Source organism: Plutella xylostella, chromosome 25 (genome assembly GCF_932276165.1).
Source record: "Plutella xylostella chromosome 25, ilPluXylo3.1, whole genome shotgun sequence".
Lineage (NCBI taxonomy): Eukaryota > Metazoa > Arthropoda > Insecta > Lepidoptera > Plutellidae > Plutella > Plutella xylostella.
In genome coordinates this window covers 3,834,314-3,853,098 of record NC_064005.1, presented here as the reverse complement: position 1 = coordinate 3,853,098, position 18,785 = coordinate 3,834,314, and the positions used below count along the sequence as shown (strand labels likewise).

The window sequence follows — 18,785 nt, the reverse complement described above, 5'->3', positions numbered from 1 at the left end:
GTATATTAGTATGTCGAATACAATAACCTGGCAAGGGAAATCTGTGAAAAAGAAAAGTTGCAAACCGTATAGAGTCCTCAGAATAATAATCTCACAATTTTGCAATCTAGTAGAACAAAATACCAATATTTTGAATCACAGAATAATGTATGGTGTCACTGTCACATTGTTTTGTTTGTTTCACGATGTCGAACTTGTCTCAATTTTTTTAGTTTTGAAATTTGCTCACTATTTGTGTGATTTCTATTTCAATAAGTTATGTTCTGCCTATCTAACAATATTTTTAAAATATACCACACCGTACAATTACGTGTAAAGTACTTTTTCGGTATTTAGTAGAACTATTTTTTGGAATGAACAAATTAACATTATAATTTTCCTTTTAGGCCTTTGCCAGTGTAACCGTGGCGGGAAGACGAAGGAGATCCAAAATAGACATGGATCTAAAAAGCAGAGAAGACCCAATCGTCACCAAACTAGATTCATCAGAATTTAAATCCTTGTTTACCAAAGAGGTTATGGATCTGAAGAGTCTCTTTGATAAATACCAGTATGAAATTCGAATAGCTGGTGGGGCAGTAAGGTACGGTGGCCTGCGCCTAAAAGTATACAGTCGGAGTTTTTAAAATAGTGTACTCAAGCTCACATGCTGGTCAAGCACATCCACGTAAACACCACTGCTACACACATCACACACAACACGTCCCCGCTTTTATAACAGATGTAGCTGGTCCCTTCATCATCTGGGATCGCTATTTTAAAAACTCCGCCTGTATACTTTTAGGCGCAGGCCACCGTACTATTAGTCATCTCCTTTTCCAAATTGAAAAGTAATAAATTGTAGTAATTTAAATTATGACCATACTGATGCAATAATAACAAACATCTTGTAAATTGTAACCCAGGGATCTTCTAATGGGACAGCAGCCTAAAGACCTCGACTTCGCCACCACAGCAACTCCTCAGCAAATGAAGGACATGTTCACTGAAGAAAGTGTGAGGATGATCAACATGGCGGGAGAGAAGCACGGGACTATCACTCCCCGGATTAATGATAAAGAGAACTTTGAGGTGACAACCCTGAGGATAGACATGGTGACTGATGGACGCCACGCCGAGGTTGAGTTCACTACTGACTGGAAACTGGATGCTAATAGAAGAGATCTCACTATTAATTCTATGTTCCTAGGTAAGCATTATTGTAGCATTCCTGAAACTCAAATGCATAATCTACTGCAGGACCTGAGCTTCCTCCAAGATTGGACCTAAGCTTCCTCCATAAACTATAAATTACATGCACTTCATGTTTCAGGATTTGATGGCTCTGTCTATGACTACTTCTTCGGGTATGATGACTTGCAGAAGAGGAGGGTAGCATTTGTTGGAGATGCTGATGTGAGGATCAAAGAGGATTACCTCAGAATACTGAGATACTTCAGGTTCTATGGGCGCATTGCCAGTGCACCGGACAATCATGAGGAGGAGACCTTGACAGTAATTGCCAATAATGTGGGAGGGCTACAGAATGTGTCCGGCGAGAGAATATGGATGGAACTCAAGAAAACACTCCAAGGCAACTTTGCCTTTGAACTGTTGAAGACTATGTTGAAAGCTGGGGTTGGAAATTACATAGGTTTGTTCTTATTGTATACAGATTTAATTTTCATTTATCATGAAAAATATTTTTATTGGCATGGAACTACAAGTATTAATATATTAACAGGGTTACCCTCCAAGCCCAACATAGAAGAGTTGAATAAATTGCAGCAAAGGAGTGGTCACCTCGGCCTGCACCCCATGAGCTACCTGGCGGCGCTGCTGAGAGACATGGACGAGGTCACGGTGCTCCACAGCAGACTCAAGTTCTCCAGCTTTGACAAAGACCTGGCATACTACCTGGTCGAACACAGGGGTGATAAGGTCGCAGAACGACCACTTATGTAAGTTGCTTCTTTTGTTATTCCTCTTCCATCCTTGAATTATTATGTTGCAAACATTGGGTAAAACACTTATAGATGTAAAACAGATTTAATTCAAAGTAGGTAGGGTACCTAACACCTAACATAAATGTTACGTCCCTACTAGGAGCCTACTGAGGCAAGGTACCTTGAATTAAAATAATTAAATTTTCCTTGAATTAATATTGTCCTAATTTCAGGCCATATGAAAAACTAGTAATCAATGCTTCAATGAAAAAGGATATTGCTGTTGAGTATGTCCGAGAAGTCCTCAAATACAGAGGAGATGAGAAACTGCTGGATCAGTTCAACAGCTGGGAGATGCCCAAGTTCCCTATCGGGGGCAAGGAATTGAAAGACAATGGAGTCCCCCCGGGCAAAATGTATGGAAAAATTATAGCCAGGCTGAGGGAGATGTGGATAGAAAATGAATACAAGCAAACTTCCAGTGATTTAGTGAAATTAATACCTATTGTTTTAGAGGAATTTGAGAATCTAAAAATAAAGAAAGATAAATAATTTACAGAGTTTATATTTCATTTATAGTTAAAGGCACTGGAAGCAAAATGATAAAATACTTACACATAAAAAATCTCATTTACACTGATATTGGAATAAATTGGTGAATAATTTCGTAAGAAAAGCTCTTCTTTATCTTTACACAACTTAAATTCCTTTCGGTGGCTTATAAGGTTCATATCGGTTGCAGCCATCATCATCATCTCTATGGTCGAGGTAGCATCGCTTGCAAAAGAGGTACTTGCAGCCGAGACAGCGTAGTGTCGCGTCCTCGTTGCAGATCTCACAGAATGGCAGCTCCTCGCTTGTGTAGGGGCCCACCGCCTCCTCCACTTCTAGGGATGCCTCTGCTTTGTACTGAAAAAATATATAAATCGTTAGGGGAATATCTATTTTGATTGTTGCGAGAGATTTACGTGGAAAACGTTTGGTGGGAAAACTTAAAAAATCACTTAAATTGACCAAGAAGGCATTAAGCATGGCTGCGACACCACTAGGCTTTGCTCTCTTACCATTCGTCCATAAAAAAATACTTCCGGTAATACATAATAATCAATTAAAACATTTTGCATACCTTGTTAATGATCTTTTTAATCGTTTCCTCTTCATCTTCTGACTCTGCATTTGGTGCCTCTACACCAGCAGTTGGGTTGCCCTCAGAGCCTTTCAGTTTCATGAGCCTTGACTGGATGCTGTCCACGGACTTGTCAAATTCATCCTTGTACTGGGTGTCCATAGTGGTTTGCTCTAAATATTGCTTCAACAGGTCATCTGCTTGTTCCTGTTCTGTCCTACGGTCTGCAGTCGGCAATAATACCTATAAGTTATTAAAGTTATATTAATAGTGTCTCAAACAAGTAACTTTATGTAATGTATTTATTTGCCCAGCAGTGGGTTATTGTAGTTAGGCCTAAATAAATAATCTATCACATAAAAATACAATTATAAATAATAAATAAATATCATATAACAGCTAATGAAAATACCTTATTTGTAGTAGTAACAGGATTAGGGGTGCCCCTTAATCTGGCCAAGCGTTCTTGTATTTCAGCATCAGAGACAGATGGAACATCTCCCTTGATTTTTTTAAGTCTTTCAGTTATTTCTTCAGTTGTTACAGCAGTCTTATTTTCAAGTTTGTCATCTTTAAGTTTTTGTAGCCTGCTCAGTATTTCTTGATCAGTGGAGTGTTCTGCGCTACTACCACTTGAGGCTCCAATGCGCCTGGAAATAGTTTTGAGGGTGTTTAGTAGAAAAACAGACAGATGGACAATAAAGTGATAAGGGTTACGTTTATTCCTTTTGAGGTATGGTTCCCTAAAAAACATAAAAGGAAGGAAGGTAAAACTCTATATTGTGTAGTAAATTAGTTTATTTTGTTTTTACTATTAATGGGACAGTCAAACTAAAATTGGTTATGAAAAAAGAAAGGATGAGGGGCGAAATATACCCACCAACCGATAAGTTCAGAGAGAGATTTAACAACAGGTAAAGCTATTAGATATAATCTTACTTATAGTATGCATCTGGAGGTTCAATTTGTGATGATTCCCCTGAATTGGATTTCTGCTTGCACTTCACACAAACCTGCAAAATGTAAATGAGATAAGAAAATCTGTTATTTCTAAATGAACACATTTTATTTATAAATTGATCTACCTTTGCCTCTGAATTGATTTTCTTTAAAAACACTTTGTTATCTAAACATTTTGAACAATAGCTGAATCCACATCCTGGGCACCCTTTCTGAAATAAGAGAATTTGGTGAGTATCTACTGTTGATATGAATCATTGTATGTATATTATGGATGTAAGAAAATACTAACTTCTTTCCGTAATAAAGAAAATGATTTTCCACATGTATTGCAAGACATATTGGGAATTATTATTAAAAAAGACAAGTATTAGATAACATAGATGAATATATATTAAAATCAAATACAATTTTTGAGGCAATTTATGTTTGTGACCACAACAATTTTGACAAACCAACAAACCTTCTTCAATCTCTCACTGTGACAATCAGCTGATTCTTTGACAGTGCCACAGATTAATAAAGACAATGTGTTCCACTTCTCCGAAATGCTATCTCTTTATTTATCAGAATTTTATTGTATAGCTTTAAGGCCAGATTCTGTAATAATAAATTCTGCTGCTTCATTTGGAAGGTCTGGTGCGAAAGCCACATAAAGTTCTCTAACTTGCACCATGTTCCGTGCCATATCTTCATGGTGATAATTATCTTGATTCAGGCATATGGATCTTGACTTTCTGAGCCATAGTCTGGTGGCTACCATGTTAGACCAAGCAAGGCCCAGTGACGGCAACACATTATCCCCGGTACCTTCCATAGAAGAGGTCACTTGGTTTATGCAGACTACAGCCAGGTTAAACTCACGGGCTACCTTCAACAGTGAAATAGCCATTTCTCTTAATTCTTCAGCTCTTTGAATGTAGTTTGTAGTTTCTGATCTAAATGGAGCAGCAACAGAGTCAATTACTACCAGAGAAACATTATTACTCTCCAGCAGCTTGGGCAGCCGGATTCTAATACAAGACAACAGTTCATGTGACTCTGTTACATGTTCTACAAATACAGACTTCCCATAGTCATGACTAGGGTGGTAATTTATATTGTTCTTGGATATTTGATTAAATCTTTTCACTGGAAATAAATCTTCAGTACAAATGTAAACTGTCCCAGAAGGCCAATTTGTAACTGCTGCTTGGATGGCCACTTGAGTTTTACCCGAACCACTTTCTCCGTAGAGCTCAGTAAGGCAGCCTCTCTGAAACCCTCCAAGTAAGAGACCATCTACTGACATACAGCCCGTAGCTACTCTCTTCCGTAAAACATTCTTCATTTCAAGTAGCCTGTGTCCAGTTACAATAACTGGGGAGCTTGATTCAGCTGCAACGTTTTTAAGCAGCGCTATATCTTCGGAATTCAAATTGGTCAATTGCCTAATACTCCACGGTGCCATAGTTATTATCTGTTTGACTGTAGAAATACCAGCTCTATCTATTTTTTCGAAAATCTTAGGCGGCAACAAAGATTTTAAGCTTGACATTTTAAGTTTAAACAAATTATACCTATTACTAACTATAGCTTGATCGTAATAATACACTTTCACATGGAATAAATAAGTAAAATAACGTGAAAAGAACCAACACAACAACTTCCATCAATCAAAACAAAATCAACAAAAAACTCATAAAAAGGCAAAATGGTAGACATGGTTGTCTATGCTAAAAGCAAAGACAAGTTTGAAAAACTATCAAAGATTTGCTCTGTGACACCAACTTTAGAATAAGGTATCAAAATTTATCACCGTTTCGTGTGAACCTCTCGTTAGGGAACTACTTATGTTCCTTGGTGTGAGCGTAACGACGCTTCGCCAGTTTCGCCACACCAAAAGCAGTGCGGTTACGGATGGCTATAGAGCGTTACATGAAATAACATGAGTTAAATAAATTAAATACACCGTTCAGTCCAATGTAACTTTGGTATCCCGTCACACTGCTTTTGTGTGCCAAGCCATCGCCAATGATCGCCAACCACTAAAGTCCCATAGTTTTAAATTTTTTATCTAGTTCGCTGTGAGCTATGTCAGAGGCAGATTAGTTCCCGAAAGGTTCCCGATTTTGCTATCACTACCGGCAACGTCAACTGTCATTAATTTTATATTTGACAGATCTTACGTCATATAATATGTCAAACAGTATGAAATCAAATATCGACTTTAAAGTCATGTCCTTAGGGCACAATATCACAAAATTAACAACTTACTTCCATTCGTAATTCAAAATATTTTTGGAATTTTGTTTATTTAATTAAATAACAAAAGAAAACGTATAGCAGTTCTTAAAACCCGTCATTAGTTAGTACTTAATTAATTACATACATGCTATAAGCGATAGGCATGGCCGTGGTGGGGCAACGGTGTTTTTTACGCGCGGGTTCGGCAGCGATAAACTTTCACCCCGCAGCCTTCGCGCTCCGCTCGCCCGCGATCAATGCCACTCGGGTTGCCTGTCTCGCGAGCGCTACCAAGCCTTCAACAAGGAAAATGGTAAGTTACATATCGCACACTCATTAAAATACTAAACTGCTTCAATATTTCCCATTATTCCTTCGAAACTTATGTTAAAATGTCACAAGTTAGTGATTGATCAATTTAATAAACCAGTTCCAATTTATTGATTACTCCCAACTGGCTACTTGTTGAGTAATTGACCACTTGTTGAATATTGCCCAATCTGCTAAAGTCCAGTCACTGATGAATAATACTAACCATTTTTCTTTTTAATTTCAGGCAGACAAATTAAGTCCCTCAGATGCCCTGCTCCAGCCGCTGCTGCAGAATGGCTGGAAGGTGCAGGCCAAGCGGGAGGCCATAGAGAAGGAGTTCATGTTCAAGGACTTCAATGAGGCCTTCTCGTTCATGGCCCGCGTGGCGCTGCTCGCTGAGAAGATGGACCACCACCCCGAGTGGTTCAATGTGTACAATAAAGTGCAGGTTGGTTCAATGTATTGATGAGGTTTGTAACATAATGACTTCCAAATTCTACCTAAAATTTTTAGATCTGCACCAGAACTGGATATTTTTATTATTTGAATATTTAGATTGAGTTAACTTAGACTTCTGCTCTACACTACATAGGGGATTATACTATTTAGGGTTTTTCAGACTAGGCAATAGGCAAGGCAGATAATTATACTTACTCCATACGAAAAATTCAATAATTGATTTGTTTTCCACAGGTAACTTTAGCATCTCATGATGTGAACGGGCTAAGTCAACGGGATGTGAAAATGGCTTCATTCATGGACAAAATTTACAAGTAAAAGAAAGAATGTACTTACAGTAAACAGGTGACAATATTTTGATCTATATTTTTGTTATTTTGCTTTAAGTGTGTTTAATATTATAAAAGTAAGTGTGTGTATGTGTATTATCAGAATATGTGATTGCAGAACAATATAATATTATGTTAATTATGTGGTTGTATGTATTTTATTTATAATAATGATAAGAACCAGATAAGAAAAGGTAGGGTTGGTATATTAAAAGCAGATATTTCTATAGTTACGGTATACAATATTACAAAATAAGTGCATTACTTGAAGATTTCTGGTTGTGTTCATACACTTGATTTCTTTCTCTTAATGAAGCAAGGACATGTGGTTCTGTCGTTGAACGGTGCTGTGTCGAACGTCACCAGGTCAGGGTACGCCCGATCCAGAAGCCTCTTTAATTCCAAAGCATGTTCCAGGCTTTTAGTTTCACAGGCAAGCTTTACCTGCAAAAATTAAAAAATACTTATTACTTACCTTTTGTCTACTCTACACAATAAACGGTATGCATGCTTACATAATGATGCAATACGCAACTCTTTTGATTATATCACCCAAAAATTGTTATCCCTTATCGAACTCAGCTAGCAACTTCCAAACTTTAAAACATAACAAGAGATATAGTCACTCAAACTTTGACTCCAGTAACAGCTGACGTAAATTATTTTGCCGATCGATGGTAGGTCAGTTAAGTTGGTTTGAGTATTAACAAAGTACTCTGTGGTTGGTTTCTTCATACTATTATAGCATAGCGCGCTTCTAAAGCCCTGCCCTTTTTTTCGCTCTTAAGCCCTACTCTCTTTTCGCTCTTAACCTCAAGCAGATCATAGGTACCTACACTGTTGTGACGAATTGTCTTTGTTAGGTATACTACGGCTTCTGCGGAGATACTCTATTGCATTATTTGGCGAAAAACTAGGTTTCGGAGCGCTCGTAATAAACGTGCAGATTGCACGACAGCTCTCGTTCGTCCGTTTTACATCAGCACAGAGTAACCCGTCTGATCTCACCTGCACCTTGAAGACGTCCTCGGCGGCGTGCACCCTGTGCAGGTCCCGCGCGAGCGACACCACGTTGTAGCCGCCGCCCGCCAGCAGCCGCAGCAGCTGCGTCGACGAATTCAGCCCGAGCCCTATGTCCACCTGTAAAATATGGTTATGATAAAAAAAAAGTTTGGGAAAGCACACGGTGCATTTCTGCTTAGTAAGCCGTCAAAACTTTTTTCCTCATCTGATTTCTGAGTCCGACTCGCATTCTTTTGTTTACCTCTGATACGCCTCTACATAATTTCCGTTCCTCCTCTTCTTAAGGACTCAAACTTTCGTCTTTATGCCTTCTCTTCTTTAGCAAATACCTAAGTACTAATAATTATGAACTAACATTTACGTTGCATTGGAATTACAACCGATATCATACAATGACCAAATCTTAACAGGATATAATTTCTAATTAGTCAGAGGACTTACACTAAACCTGATGAGCCGCCCGAATGCCGCTAATCCCCTTTGCAGGCCTCGACTTAACTGCAGGGGATCCACATTCCCACCACTTAGCACGCAGACGACACTGAATAGGTACATTAAATAATTTACACCAATTCTAAAGACCATTCAAGGAAATTGATATTGTAATAATAAAGATTTAATCAATATTTTTGCCCTTAATTAATAAAAAAAAACTGTCCAATAATGTGTCAAAGGGTTATAAGTACCTATCTATATAATTTATGTTCTTATGCTCATTTTATATGAGAAAAAACGTGGGAGTAGTTACTTATTCGTTTTTGGGTCGGTTGGTCATTCGCTATGAATATCCTTCAAGCGTGAGAAAAACCTTGCACTTTCCTCTAAAAGCTTTTGCGTGTAAACCGACGACTTCATAATAATATCATTCGCGCACACTACGTTCGTACAAAAAAACGTATAGAATACCCGGCTAAGTATATGAATTTACTTACTGTTTCGTCTTCAACTCGGGAACTAGGTTTCCGATAATGGCAGCTAGGGGACATGCTCCAGAACCTTCGACCACCATTTTTTCTTGCTCCAATAAATGTGTCATGGCCTTTGTTATCCACTCTTCTTTTACCATTAGCTGAAATTGAGCGCAATTTATGTTATAAAAGATAAAGATAGGTGAATCCATATAATGCATAGTGATTGACCTTGTTAAGTGAAACACTTAAAAGCATATAGGTATAGATTAGAAGCTTCACAGTAAATAAGGATAAAGGAGTTTCAGATAGTTATCCATAATCCGTACCAATTTATCCATTAGTGGTTTAGCTGTCTGGTAAGAATTAACGCCCACAGCTGTGACAGCTATTGCATCAGCTGAAGTTGGAGTGGGTTCTATAACTAACGAAGGGTTATCACCTTCTAGCGCTTTAAAGAAAACTGGCATGGCTTCTGGTGAAATGCCCTGAAACAATAATGCAAACGATATTTCGGCCGGCGAAACTGTTTAAGATTTATTCATGTTAAGTGAAAAAGAAGTGAAGCAGGTTGGGGTCACCATTGTTTACGAAAAACAGAGTTTCAGAAACGCTGCTGTGCTAGCCAAGACTCTATATCGATGTATAAAATGTACCGAATATATTCATATGAATCAAGCGAATCAGCCAGGTATATTTACATAGACGAGACAATCTGGTTTGAGGTGCTTGGCGGCGGTGGCGACGGCGGCCGCGAGCCCGCCCGAGCCGAGCGGCACGAGGATGGCATCCACCAGGGGGACGTCCTCTATGATCTCCACTGCTAGGGAGCCGTACCCCGCCAGCACGGCCGGGTGGTCCCGACTGGAAGCCGAAGGAATACGGGAAGAATACCGTTAATATTGCCAACAAGATGCTACATGGTTGTGTCCATAAAATACTTAATAAAAATATCAAAGGTCCTTCTACCGACTACGAAGTACGAAAATAAAATAAGCTATGGACTAATACATAATTGATACACCTGTTGATATACTCGAGTCCTCTTTCCTGAGCAACAAAGCGGGCAAACTTTTGGGCTTCCAGTAAGTTGTTGCCCTGCAGTAAGACTTTGCCGCCGAGGTCGTGGACGCTCATTATCCGAGCCACGGGCACGTTGACAGGCATGACTACAGTCACCGGCACTTTCGCCTTGGCTGCGTGCATGCACATGCTGGTGGCGAAGTTGCCAGTCGAAGCCACTGCTATGCCAATCTTCTTTTGGTTTTCGGGTAGTAACTGGAATACGTTGGCTGCACCTCTTTCCTTGAAGCTGTAATGATTGAGCTTGTTAATGATTGAATCATAATTCTTTGTAATTCATCATCAATTTTATGGTTAAACTACAGAAATTTAAATTAAACCATACCTGCCTGACTTGTGCATAGTCTCCATTTTATAAGTAAGATGCATTACGAACTCTTTTTGGTAATGGGATGGCTGTGAAAATAAAGATTATTTTATATAAGTACTAACATAATTAGATCATGTACCTCTGCGACGTGTCTGCGACTGATCCAGAATTTGAGCTATGGTGACTGCGTTACTTACAATACAAGGCGTTCTTTCTATCATCTTTGAAATACGTGCGGATGCTTCAGTTACATCGTCAAAATTCAGTATTTTAGGGTGTTCTGGGTCGCTGTTCTCATCCAAATTTTCCTGTTATTTAGAAATGATTACTTGATTAGAAAACAATGGGGCATAGGTACCTATCTTCATCAGATACTCAAATCATACAATACCTACTTGAATGTGACTACAACTGTAGTTTCTATAGTTTGAAATGCGTGCTTACCTTGCTTCGTGCTGGCGCCATTTTAATACGGGTGTGTTGGTTTTATTAAAATTGTTTTAGTGTTTAAATTTTGATTTTGATTATGATTCAATTTGTGTTTTTACATTTTCATTTCATACATTTTTCATACTACTTCTGTGTTCTGTGGAGTCGGTGGACGTCTTTACCCAGAGAAGAAAATATATTCTTTCTTTTGTGATGATCTTTGTATTCAGCGAGTATTCAGCAGTTCAGAAAACTAATTATAAACTTAGAATAATCATTAATGATCCCCGTTTTCTGATTTTCTGCTAAGCGCAGCAAGCGGTTTTTCTACCTATTCTCTTTACAAAATAATAGGTCGTTTATCTAATTTAATTGAATCAAGTTTATTTCATTAGACAGTTTCGATCATATCATTATCAGGTCAATAATTTCAAGTAGCTGGGTCTACTTCATCATGCAGACAGGGTTGGGCGCGAGGCAGGGCCCGCGGCGCTCCGTCGTCACGCGCGCATGTTCGCTGAGCTGGTGGAAGTAGGCCTCCTTGTAGTGCTTCTTTACTAAATCCGTCAGCTCCTTCGCCTGGTTCAAGCCCGACGTCTCCGCAATCACTTTCACCTGGAACATGGAACAAGTATGTGTTGATTCGTTTTGTCTACTATAATATTTTTTATTACCTAATTCTATCCTGGAATATGAAAAATTACATAGCATGAGAAAACAATCCTTACGCATTGGTTTGGCTTATAATGTAGTAAGTACAGAATTAGGATAGTCTCGTATGTATTCAAAAATATTATGATAAAGTGATGCGGTCAATGATTTTAGAAATCAGACCAACAAGTTCTCGAGTACCTACTATCCATTCGAGAAATCGTTTTTGTTAGTTCGTGTTAGGACTCAAATCACCTCTGTATAAAAGATCTCGCTGGTGACCCAAGTGCGCTGCGGGACAAAATCTCTAATGGTGACTCCTATGTTGGACATGAGCGAACAAAACTCTGTGAAAGCTCCTTCTTTATCCTCGAGTGTGACCCTGAACTTCACCAGGCGACCCTCAATGGCCATGGCCCGTTCGATGCACCTAGACAACACCTTCGGATCCATGTTACCTCCAGAGAATACACACACCACTCTGAAAAAATATATCGCGAACATTACATATTAGTCTAACTAGATCAATAAAATCAGATACATTGAAGAATGAAATCACTAGCTATAAATTGTGTTACTTTTTCCCCTTGAGATTAGGAAGGAGTCCGGCCATGATTGTAGCAATAGTGGTAGCCCCTGCGCCTTCAACTACAAACTTTTCTTCTTCGATCACATGTAGGATCCCGCGCATCACCCAATCCTCTTTCACTATAATCTGCAACAGAAAGTGTAGTCTTTTGCATTACCATCGTTATTCTTGTCCATTTAAAATATATTTTTATAGATATTCTATTTACCATCTTGTCAACCGTTCCTTTTATACTGGCGAATGAGTTTACTCCAACTTTGTTGATAGCGAGCCCTTCGGCAATGGTGTTACTGATAGCAATATGAACTCGCTCGTTCTTCCTCAGAGTTTCAGTCATGGCAAATGTTTTATCCGTTTGAATGCCCTAAAAATGTATCTGTTTAATATAAGTTGCAGATCAAAAAAACTGAAATGTTAGACACGCTACTTACATAAATTTCTGTATCAGGTTTTAGATGTTTGACGGCAGTAGCGATACCGGCGATCAAGCCACCTCCCCCCACGGGCACCAGTATGGCGTCGACATCTGGCAACTGCTCTACAATTTCTATACCGATCGTACCCTGCCCTTCAATAATGTTCACATGATCGTACCTGTAATTATTATCATTTGCCTAAATAAGCTTTTCTTTTATGGTACCAATATTTTGATTTACGCGTGTGCACTTCATAATAGCTTACCCATTAATATAAACCATCTTCTTTTCTAAAGCCAGATCGAGAGCGTGTTGTTTGGCCTCAGCTATGTCTTCGCCGTGAATTACAACTTTATTGCCAGATAGCTCCCTGCACTTTTCCATCTTTATTGGACTAGCACTCGCAGGCATCACGACGCAGCATGGGATGTTATTCCGCATCGCGTGATAGCACATGGCGAGGGCGTGATTGCCGGTAGAAGCTGTTATAACGCCAAATTTCTTTTGTTCGTCGGTGAGACACGCCAGGACATTGCAGGCGCCGCGTTCATTGAAGCTGTGGGAAATAATAATGGGTGTGTTATTAACTAATTTGCTATCAAATTGACCAATACATATTTGTTTAAGACTTCAACTTATTCCTCGAAAAGTTGAAGTCGGTTGGTTGTGATTGTTTGGTTGTATCGGCTGATGGTGAAATAATGAATAGGTATTATTTACCTCCCAACACGCTGTAAGAATTCCGCTTTGTAGTACAAATCCATGCCATATTTTTCTCCCATGTGGGATTTCTGCGGAGAATATTTTATTTATTGACATTCAGTTACTTAAAATTGATTAGCCTACCTAGTTTCCATTTATTATTTCAAATTCGTGCTTACCAGTAAGGGTGTCCTCATAACAATTCCAACAATGCGGCGGGCGGCGGCCAGGATATCCTCATATTTGACTATTCTTGGATTGTTAGGGTCACAGTGTTCATCAACACCATGCTGAAAATCAAAAACAAAAAGGTTGGTCCAAATAAACAATGTGGTTTAGAATGACCATTGACCACCTGAGTCACCCCTTTCGGCTTAATATACCACTTTTGCAACATATATTAATTTTATTTTACCACATTTTATTATAATATTGTTTTTACATACCTCATTGGAAATATTAGAATCCGCCATTTTTATCTAATAATATATGGAGGAGTGTAAAATTTAATTACTTAATAGCGGAGTATTGGGTTTGGAAATAATTTTTGGTGGGTTTTGCGTGGTTTTGCGGAAATTTTATAAATTTTGAAGGTGAATACAAAATACAAAGCTTGGATTCTGAATGAATATCCTGTGAACACCGAAGGCAATCAGAAGGTCAGAAGAAACGTTAACTTGATTTCTTATTCTAAGTTTGTTAGGTATATCTGCTACAAACATGCTATTATATGTGAGGGGGATAGTGCCAAGGATAGTGCCTCATAGTGCCCCCGCACCTGGCTCCACCTGTGGGCTCCACAGATTGGCTCACCTTTGTTCGCTGCCTTCCTAGCTTGAACCATTTCCCACCACGATTTTCCACTGCGGGTTGGTGGGTTCACACAACATGTGCAGGATTCCTCACATGATACAGTGTGCACAAATTCCAAAGAACTTATTGTTACATGTCACAGTCGGGATTAGAACCTCCTCAACCTCCTGCATCTATGGCGTAAAGGCGCGATTAAACGACGCAGGCTAGCCCGAGCTTTAGAAGCCAGCGCTTACCCAACCGAGCTACCTATCCGTAGTCCTATTGTCAACCATGGGTGGTTTGGTATCAAGTGGCAGACAGATACACCTGTCTAACTTCTGACTAATCCGTCTGTACGTACTGTCAGCGCTAACCGTCGGTTGCTCGTCGGTTGCGAAAATACATTCACTGCTACGCAGACGGCGAACTGCGATGTATATTGAAACCATGCGAGCGGTCACGCGGCATTGACAAAGGAATAAAGAGAGGACATGGCATATCCACGAAAAAAATGCGCCTACCTAAACTTTGGTTTCAATTAAAATGGCGGCTTTTTTCTTGAAAAATGTAAACAAATTGTTTGACAGCTTAAGTACCTTGTGTTTGGATGTCAATTAACATGGCGACCGGTCGCAATGATGTAATTTTAGGCAAAGACATAACTACTGTTGTCCTCATGGAAGTAATAATACAACAGGAATGCGCACTGTACCAAAAAAACGAGCCGACAGAGATAGTCAGCACGGAGCCCTCCATCTCTTTCTATTTTTGGTGACCATAATTTTAGGTAATTCATGAGACATCACTTCTAATTTATCATGTCGCGAATAGGTGTCGATGGTCTCAAAGTCACCTATTATTCGAATTGCAATGTAGGTACTATGTACCTAAAACGTGTTTACTCTGTGGGTGTTCCGTTTACATAGTCTAGTTGATGAAAATCATAAGATTTCAAAAAAAATATCTCAACCTAAGTGCTTCCGCCGGTTTTAAGCTTGATAAATTATCTTATTATACTCATATCTATCACCAAAAAAATCAACAGCTCATAACTCTTTACCAGCCTTATAAGATAACAGCCACAATAATACCTAATGATACTTAGGTATAAAATAAAACAAAAAGTTGAATGAAACAGGTCCTAATTAATGGAAAGTGATTCAAAAGTACGAATGAATGGTCACCCTAACCATAACGTCTCTCACAACAGTATAAACGTCATCCGTCATATTGACAACTTCGGTCTTGTCGTAAAGTATTTAGAAAAACTACCAATATTTTTTTGGAAATTATTATTCATACAAATACCAAATATTTCATTAAAATTACATGTTTATAATGATTTATTTTAAATTTGTTTTTGAAAATGATATGATATACAGTAGTCTATGAATTAATTTAATATTTTTTTTGCATAGCTCTCTTCGTACAAAATCTACTAAAGTTTACACAACTAAATCCTGGCAATTGTTAGAAAGAGAGGAAGGGCTCTGTGGTAACCCTCTCTATCGGCTCGCGGCCTCTTTCACTTCAAATATAAATCTTAAGGTGAATTCGTTAGGTCTATTTTTGTTTGAATCATTTTGGTGAGTGCGCATTCCTGTTGTATTATTACTTCCATGGTTGTCCTTTTTTACGTAGGATAACACCAATAAGTTAAAAAGAGACGACGATATATTTTTAAGTACCGATTTTTATGCCAGGTCCTCTCTTTATTCCTTTGTCATTGTCACGCGGTCGGTCGCTCTCTGTCAGCGAAGCTTCACGTCCTCGACGAAAGTTCGTGCTAAGGGCTCTGAACGCGTCCCTACAAGCCATTGAGTATGAATGGTCTGGAGACGAAATAGGCAGACGTTCCCTTCTGGCGGGGTGGTAGGCCAGAAAGGCCCACCGATTTATAAAAACTAGTTGCAGTCTCAATTTTCACTAGTCTCAATCTAGTTGGCAAAGCGTCCGTTTCATAGAAAATGATTTGTTTACATACTAAAATGACAGCTTCAATTCATAGAATATCCCAAGAATATCCGGATTCCGGATTTGATCACCGATTTGGTCATGGTTTATTGTTATTAGCTGTTTCCTAGCAACCAATGTCAAAAAAATGCAATAGTGATGTACCGGTATGTAGATATGTATTAATCGACAAAAAAGGTCATAGTTGGGAAGCGTCCGTAGTCGAATTGGCTTCAGTAATCGTAACTGATCACTGAGGTTAAGCAACAAATGACACGGTCAGCCATTGGTAGGTACAGCATGAGTTACCGATTTCAAATGGTTCTTTTCTGGACGCTGCCGTGCTTCGGACGGGACGTTAAGCCGTGGGTCCCGGTTGCTGGTTCGGCAGCAGTCGTTAAGCCTAGTCAGAGGCCGCCCGAAGGGGTGGCTTGAAAGCATCTGACCGTCGGGTTGCCCACTTACTCGACAACTTCAGTGCATTGTACTCATTCAAAAACGGCGATACGGCTCGCGACCTATCACGTGAGTATAAATGTACAGCGAAAAGCGGGTGACTTCGTTTATTAATCATTCCTAATTAAATTTAACTATACCTATATAATTTGAAAATAGTATTTCTAACCCATGTTCTCGAATTCATCGATTACACTTATCGATAATTGGTACATCCATGGCAAGAAAGAATGACGACGCTTTGTTCATAATTAAATGTCTCCTTTAGTGATGTAACGAATATTCGCATTCGCATTCGCATTCGCGAATATTCGCATGTTTTTGGATATTCGCATTCGCATTCGCATTCGCATTCGCATTCGCAAAATTTTGTGCGAATGTTTTGCGAATATCAGTACTTATTAGAAAAAAGTATTTTAAAATAATGTAGGTTAACAAAATCAAAATCCATTCGCCTATAGCCTTTTATTACATGTTACCCTCTTAATGACATTACCACTCTTACTTTATCATTTGGTATTTATTTTTTTGGTTAATGGAACTTTAGAAATAGTTAAAACAAGGTGGGCCAAAAGTAATCACTCTATTGGAAGTTGCTCTCATTTGTACAAATGGCCGCCAATTTCAAATTAGTTTTGATATTGGTGGACTAGACAAATGCAGAATACAGATTCAGAAGTGATATACTCTCCAAGATAGCTTAATAATTGTGTATACTTATTCAGTTTTCGGGACGCCTTTTTTTTCGTTTTATCTGTAATTTTCCCTGCAAAATCGCCCGATTTTGCCGTTTGAGACGGTTTTTGTGGGGTTTTTTGAAGACCCTTGTTTATGTGAATAAGCCCGTGTCTTTGAAAGCCTTAAGACAACATTCGACACGAGTGCGAGAATCTCTCGCCCGATGTTCTCGCTGAAGTGATGAGAAATGCCATAAAAGGAGCCCGTATGGCAATCAATTGTGACGGCGCCCATTTGGCCGATATCATCTTCTAGACTTTACCAATAAAATTGTAAAGGTTCAAATCAATGATTTCAAAAGGAAGGATACGCCCTTCAGAACATTTTGCTCAAACCTTCTTCATACAAGCAAAATAACTGCCATCTGTCATAATTTGTTGGAACTATGTCAGAGCCGAGCTACTTATCCTGACGACGCAACCTTGTACGTGCGTTCATATTTTACCGTCACCGGACAGTAGGTACATAATAATATGAGTGAGTTGCATGTGGACGTCCGTACAAGGTTACATTGTGCGGCCATTGTAGACGTTGGTAGTAAAATAATTATCGCTTTAAAATGTGTTTATTTATTAATTAAGGATGATACGATATTCCATATTCCTTTTTGACCTTCGTATCATAGTTTTTGTAGCCTTTCACAACAAAATAGGCATATTTATCACAAGAAACAAAGACTCATCTCTCCGTCACAGACAACTGTCGACTGAGGACCGTTGGCCCTAAAATGTCTATTTTAGGGCCAACGCGCGGGTGCCATTTTCTTGAGTGGTTTGGCCTGTCCTTACGCAGTAATATATATGTCAATGGTTCAAATAATCATAATCAAAAAACAGAATCCATGTTTTTCATTTAGAAATAAATGAGAGCCAAACAACATCGGATGACTTCTATTGGTCCACCACTAAAAAAATGCAGACACCCAATAGCCCCTATTTTTTTAAACATTTAATAGAAAATTTTAATAAAATATTAACGTTTTTAGTTGGTAATATTCTATTCTGATGCGTCGATAAATGAACTTAAAAATTGCAGAAGTCGTCATAAATTTTTTTTTTGCGCTTAGTAGTAATTTGGTGTTTTTTTATTGATGTTTTTCATTGCCCGTGAGTGGAAATAAACAAACAAAAAAAGTATTTTGACAGTATAGTGTCAGAGCAAGACAGCCATACATTTAAATACGGTTAAATGTTTCGTGTAAATCACAGTCGCAATTTGTCGTAACTGTTACGAAGCTAAATAAAGTGTACTTAACATATTTTTTTTAAAATTGCGTCTGGTATGTATTGTTTAATCTTATTCGGAATGCACCTAAAACGGAACGTACCTCGTTCAGTACGAGACTGCCACCAAACCATACAAATAACGCCAAATTTGAACACAAACTGAATATTC

General features: G+C 38.7%; 6 protein-coding genes across 9 annotated transcripts; 2 read left to right on the top strand and 4 right to left on the bottom strand.

The window, feature by feature from the left end:
• The first annotated feature begins 130 nt into the window (after positions 1 to 130).
• Positions 131 to 2,481, top strand: LOC105382395 (CCA tRNA nucleotidyltransferase 1, mitochondrial). Its single transcript, XM_011552273.3, has 6 exons — positions 131 to 256; positions 387 to 583; positions 906 to 1,189; positions 1,313 to 1,633; positions 1,724 to 1,940; positions 2,159 to 2,481. Exons 1-6 carry the CDS (start codon positions 146 to 148, stop codon positions 2,475 to 2,477), a joined length of 1,449 nt encoding a protein of 482 aa, XP_011550575.3. The 5' UTR covers positions 131 to 145; the 3' UTR covers positions 2,478 to 2,481.
• Positions 2,473 to 4,468, bottom strand: LOC119691076 (abscission/NoCut checkpoint regulator). Its single transcript, XM_038107591.2, has 6 exons — positions 4,304 to 4,468; positions 4,137 to 4,223; positions 3,991 to 4,064; positions 3,464 to 3,701; positions 3,052 to 3,294; positions 2,473 to 2,834 (listed from the first exon to the last, which is right to left on the bottom strand). The coding sequence occupies exons 1-6, from the start codon at positions 4,349 to 4,351 to the stop codon at positions 2,625 to 2,627; spliced, it is 900 nt and encodes a 299-aa protein (XP_037963519.2). The 5' UTR covers positions 4,352 to 4,468; the 3' UTR covers positions 2,473 to 2,624.
• On the bottom strand, positions 4,159 to 5,660 carry LOC105380368 (DNA repair protein XRCC3). The gene is made up of 2 exons (XM_011549901.3): positions 4,480 to 5,660; positions 4,159 to 4,225 (listed from the first exon to the last, which is right to left on the bottom strand). The coding sequence occupies exon 1, from the start codon at positions 5,546 to 5,548 to the stop codon at positions 4,586 to 4,588; it is 963 nt and encodes a 320-aa protein (XP_011548203.3). The 5' UTR covers positions 5,549 to 5,660; the 3' UTR covers positions 4,159 to 4,225; positions 4,480 to 4,585.
• Positions 5,661 to 6,317: 657 nt separating this feature from the next.
• Positions 6,318 to 16,979, top strand: LOC105398349 (probable pterin-4-alpha-carbinolamine dehydratase). Of its 2 annotated transcripts, XM_048630078.1 has the most exons (4): positions 6,318 to 6,550; positions 6,794 to 6,997; positions 7,243 to 7,344; positions 16,918 to 16,979. In XM_048630078.1, exons 1-3 carry the CDS (start codon positions 6,401 to 6,403, stop codon positions 7,324 to 7,326), a joined length of 438 nt encoding a protein of 145 aa, XP_048486035.1. In that variant the 5' UTR covers positions 6,318 to 6,400; the 3' UTR covers positions 7,327 to 7,344; positions 16,918 to 16,979. The 2 variants fall into 2 exon arrangements, with proteins under 2 accessions (XP_048486035.1, XP_037963512.1); XM_038107584.2 differs by lacking the exon at positions 16,918 to 16,979 and having other exon boundaries at positions 7,243 to 7,479.
• LOC119691073 (L-threonine ammonia-lyase) lies at positions 7,523 to 11,262 on the bottom strand. Of its 2 annotated transcripts, XM_038107582.2 has the most exons (10): positions 11,106 to 11,262; positions 10,859 to 10,969; positions 10,677 to 10,747; positions 10,293 to 10,580; positions 9,970 to 10,132; positions 9,598 to 9,756; positions 9,293 to 9,429; positions 8,802 to 8,901; positions 8,346 to 8,477; positions 7,523 to 7,781 (listed from the first exon to the last, which is right to left on the bottom strand). In XM_038107582.2, the coding sequence occupies exons 1-10, from the start codon at positions 11,124 to 11,126 to the stop codon at positions 7,623 to 7,625; spliced, it is 1,341 nt and encodes a 446-aa protein (XP_037963510.2). In that variant the 5' UTR covers positions 11,127 to 11,262; the 3' UTR covers positions 7,523 to 7,622. The 2 variants fall into 2 exon arrangements, with proteins under 2 accessions (XP_037963510.2, XP_048486034.1); XM_048630077.1 differs by lacking the exon at positions 11,106 to 11,262 and having other exon boundaries at positions 10,677 to 10,749; positions 10,814 to 10,931.
• On the bottom strand, positions 11,453 to 14,074 carry LOC119691018 (L-threonine ammonia-lyase). Of its 2 annotated transcripts, XM_038107316.2 has the most exons (9): positions 13,895 to 14,072; positions 13,628 to 13,738; positions 13,467 to 13,537; positions 13,012 to 13,302; positions 12,762 to 12,924; positions 12,539 to 12,694; positions 12,320 to 12,456; positions 11,997 to 12,222; positions 11,453 to 11,705 (listed from the first exon to the last, which is right to left on the bottom strand). In XM_038107316.2, the coding sequence occupies exons 1-9, from the start codon at positions 13,919 to 13,921 to the stop codon at positions 11,535 to 11,537; spliced, it is 1,353 nt and encodes a 450-aa protein (XP_037963244.2). In that variant the 5' UTR covers positions 13,922 to 14,072; the 3' UTR covers positions 11,453 to 11,534. The 2 variants fall into 2 exon arrangements, with proteins under 2 accessions (XP_037963244.2, XP_048486033.1); XM_048630076.1 differs by lacking the exon at positions 12,539 to 12,694 and having other exon boundaries at positions 13,895 to 14,074.
• Positions 16,980 to 18,785: the final 1,806 nt, after the last annotated feature.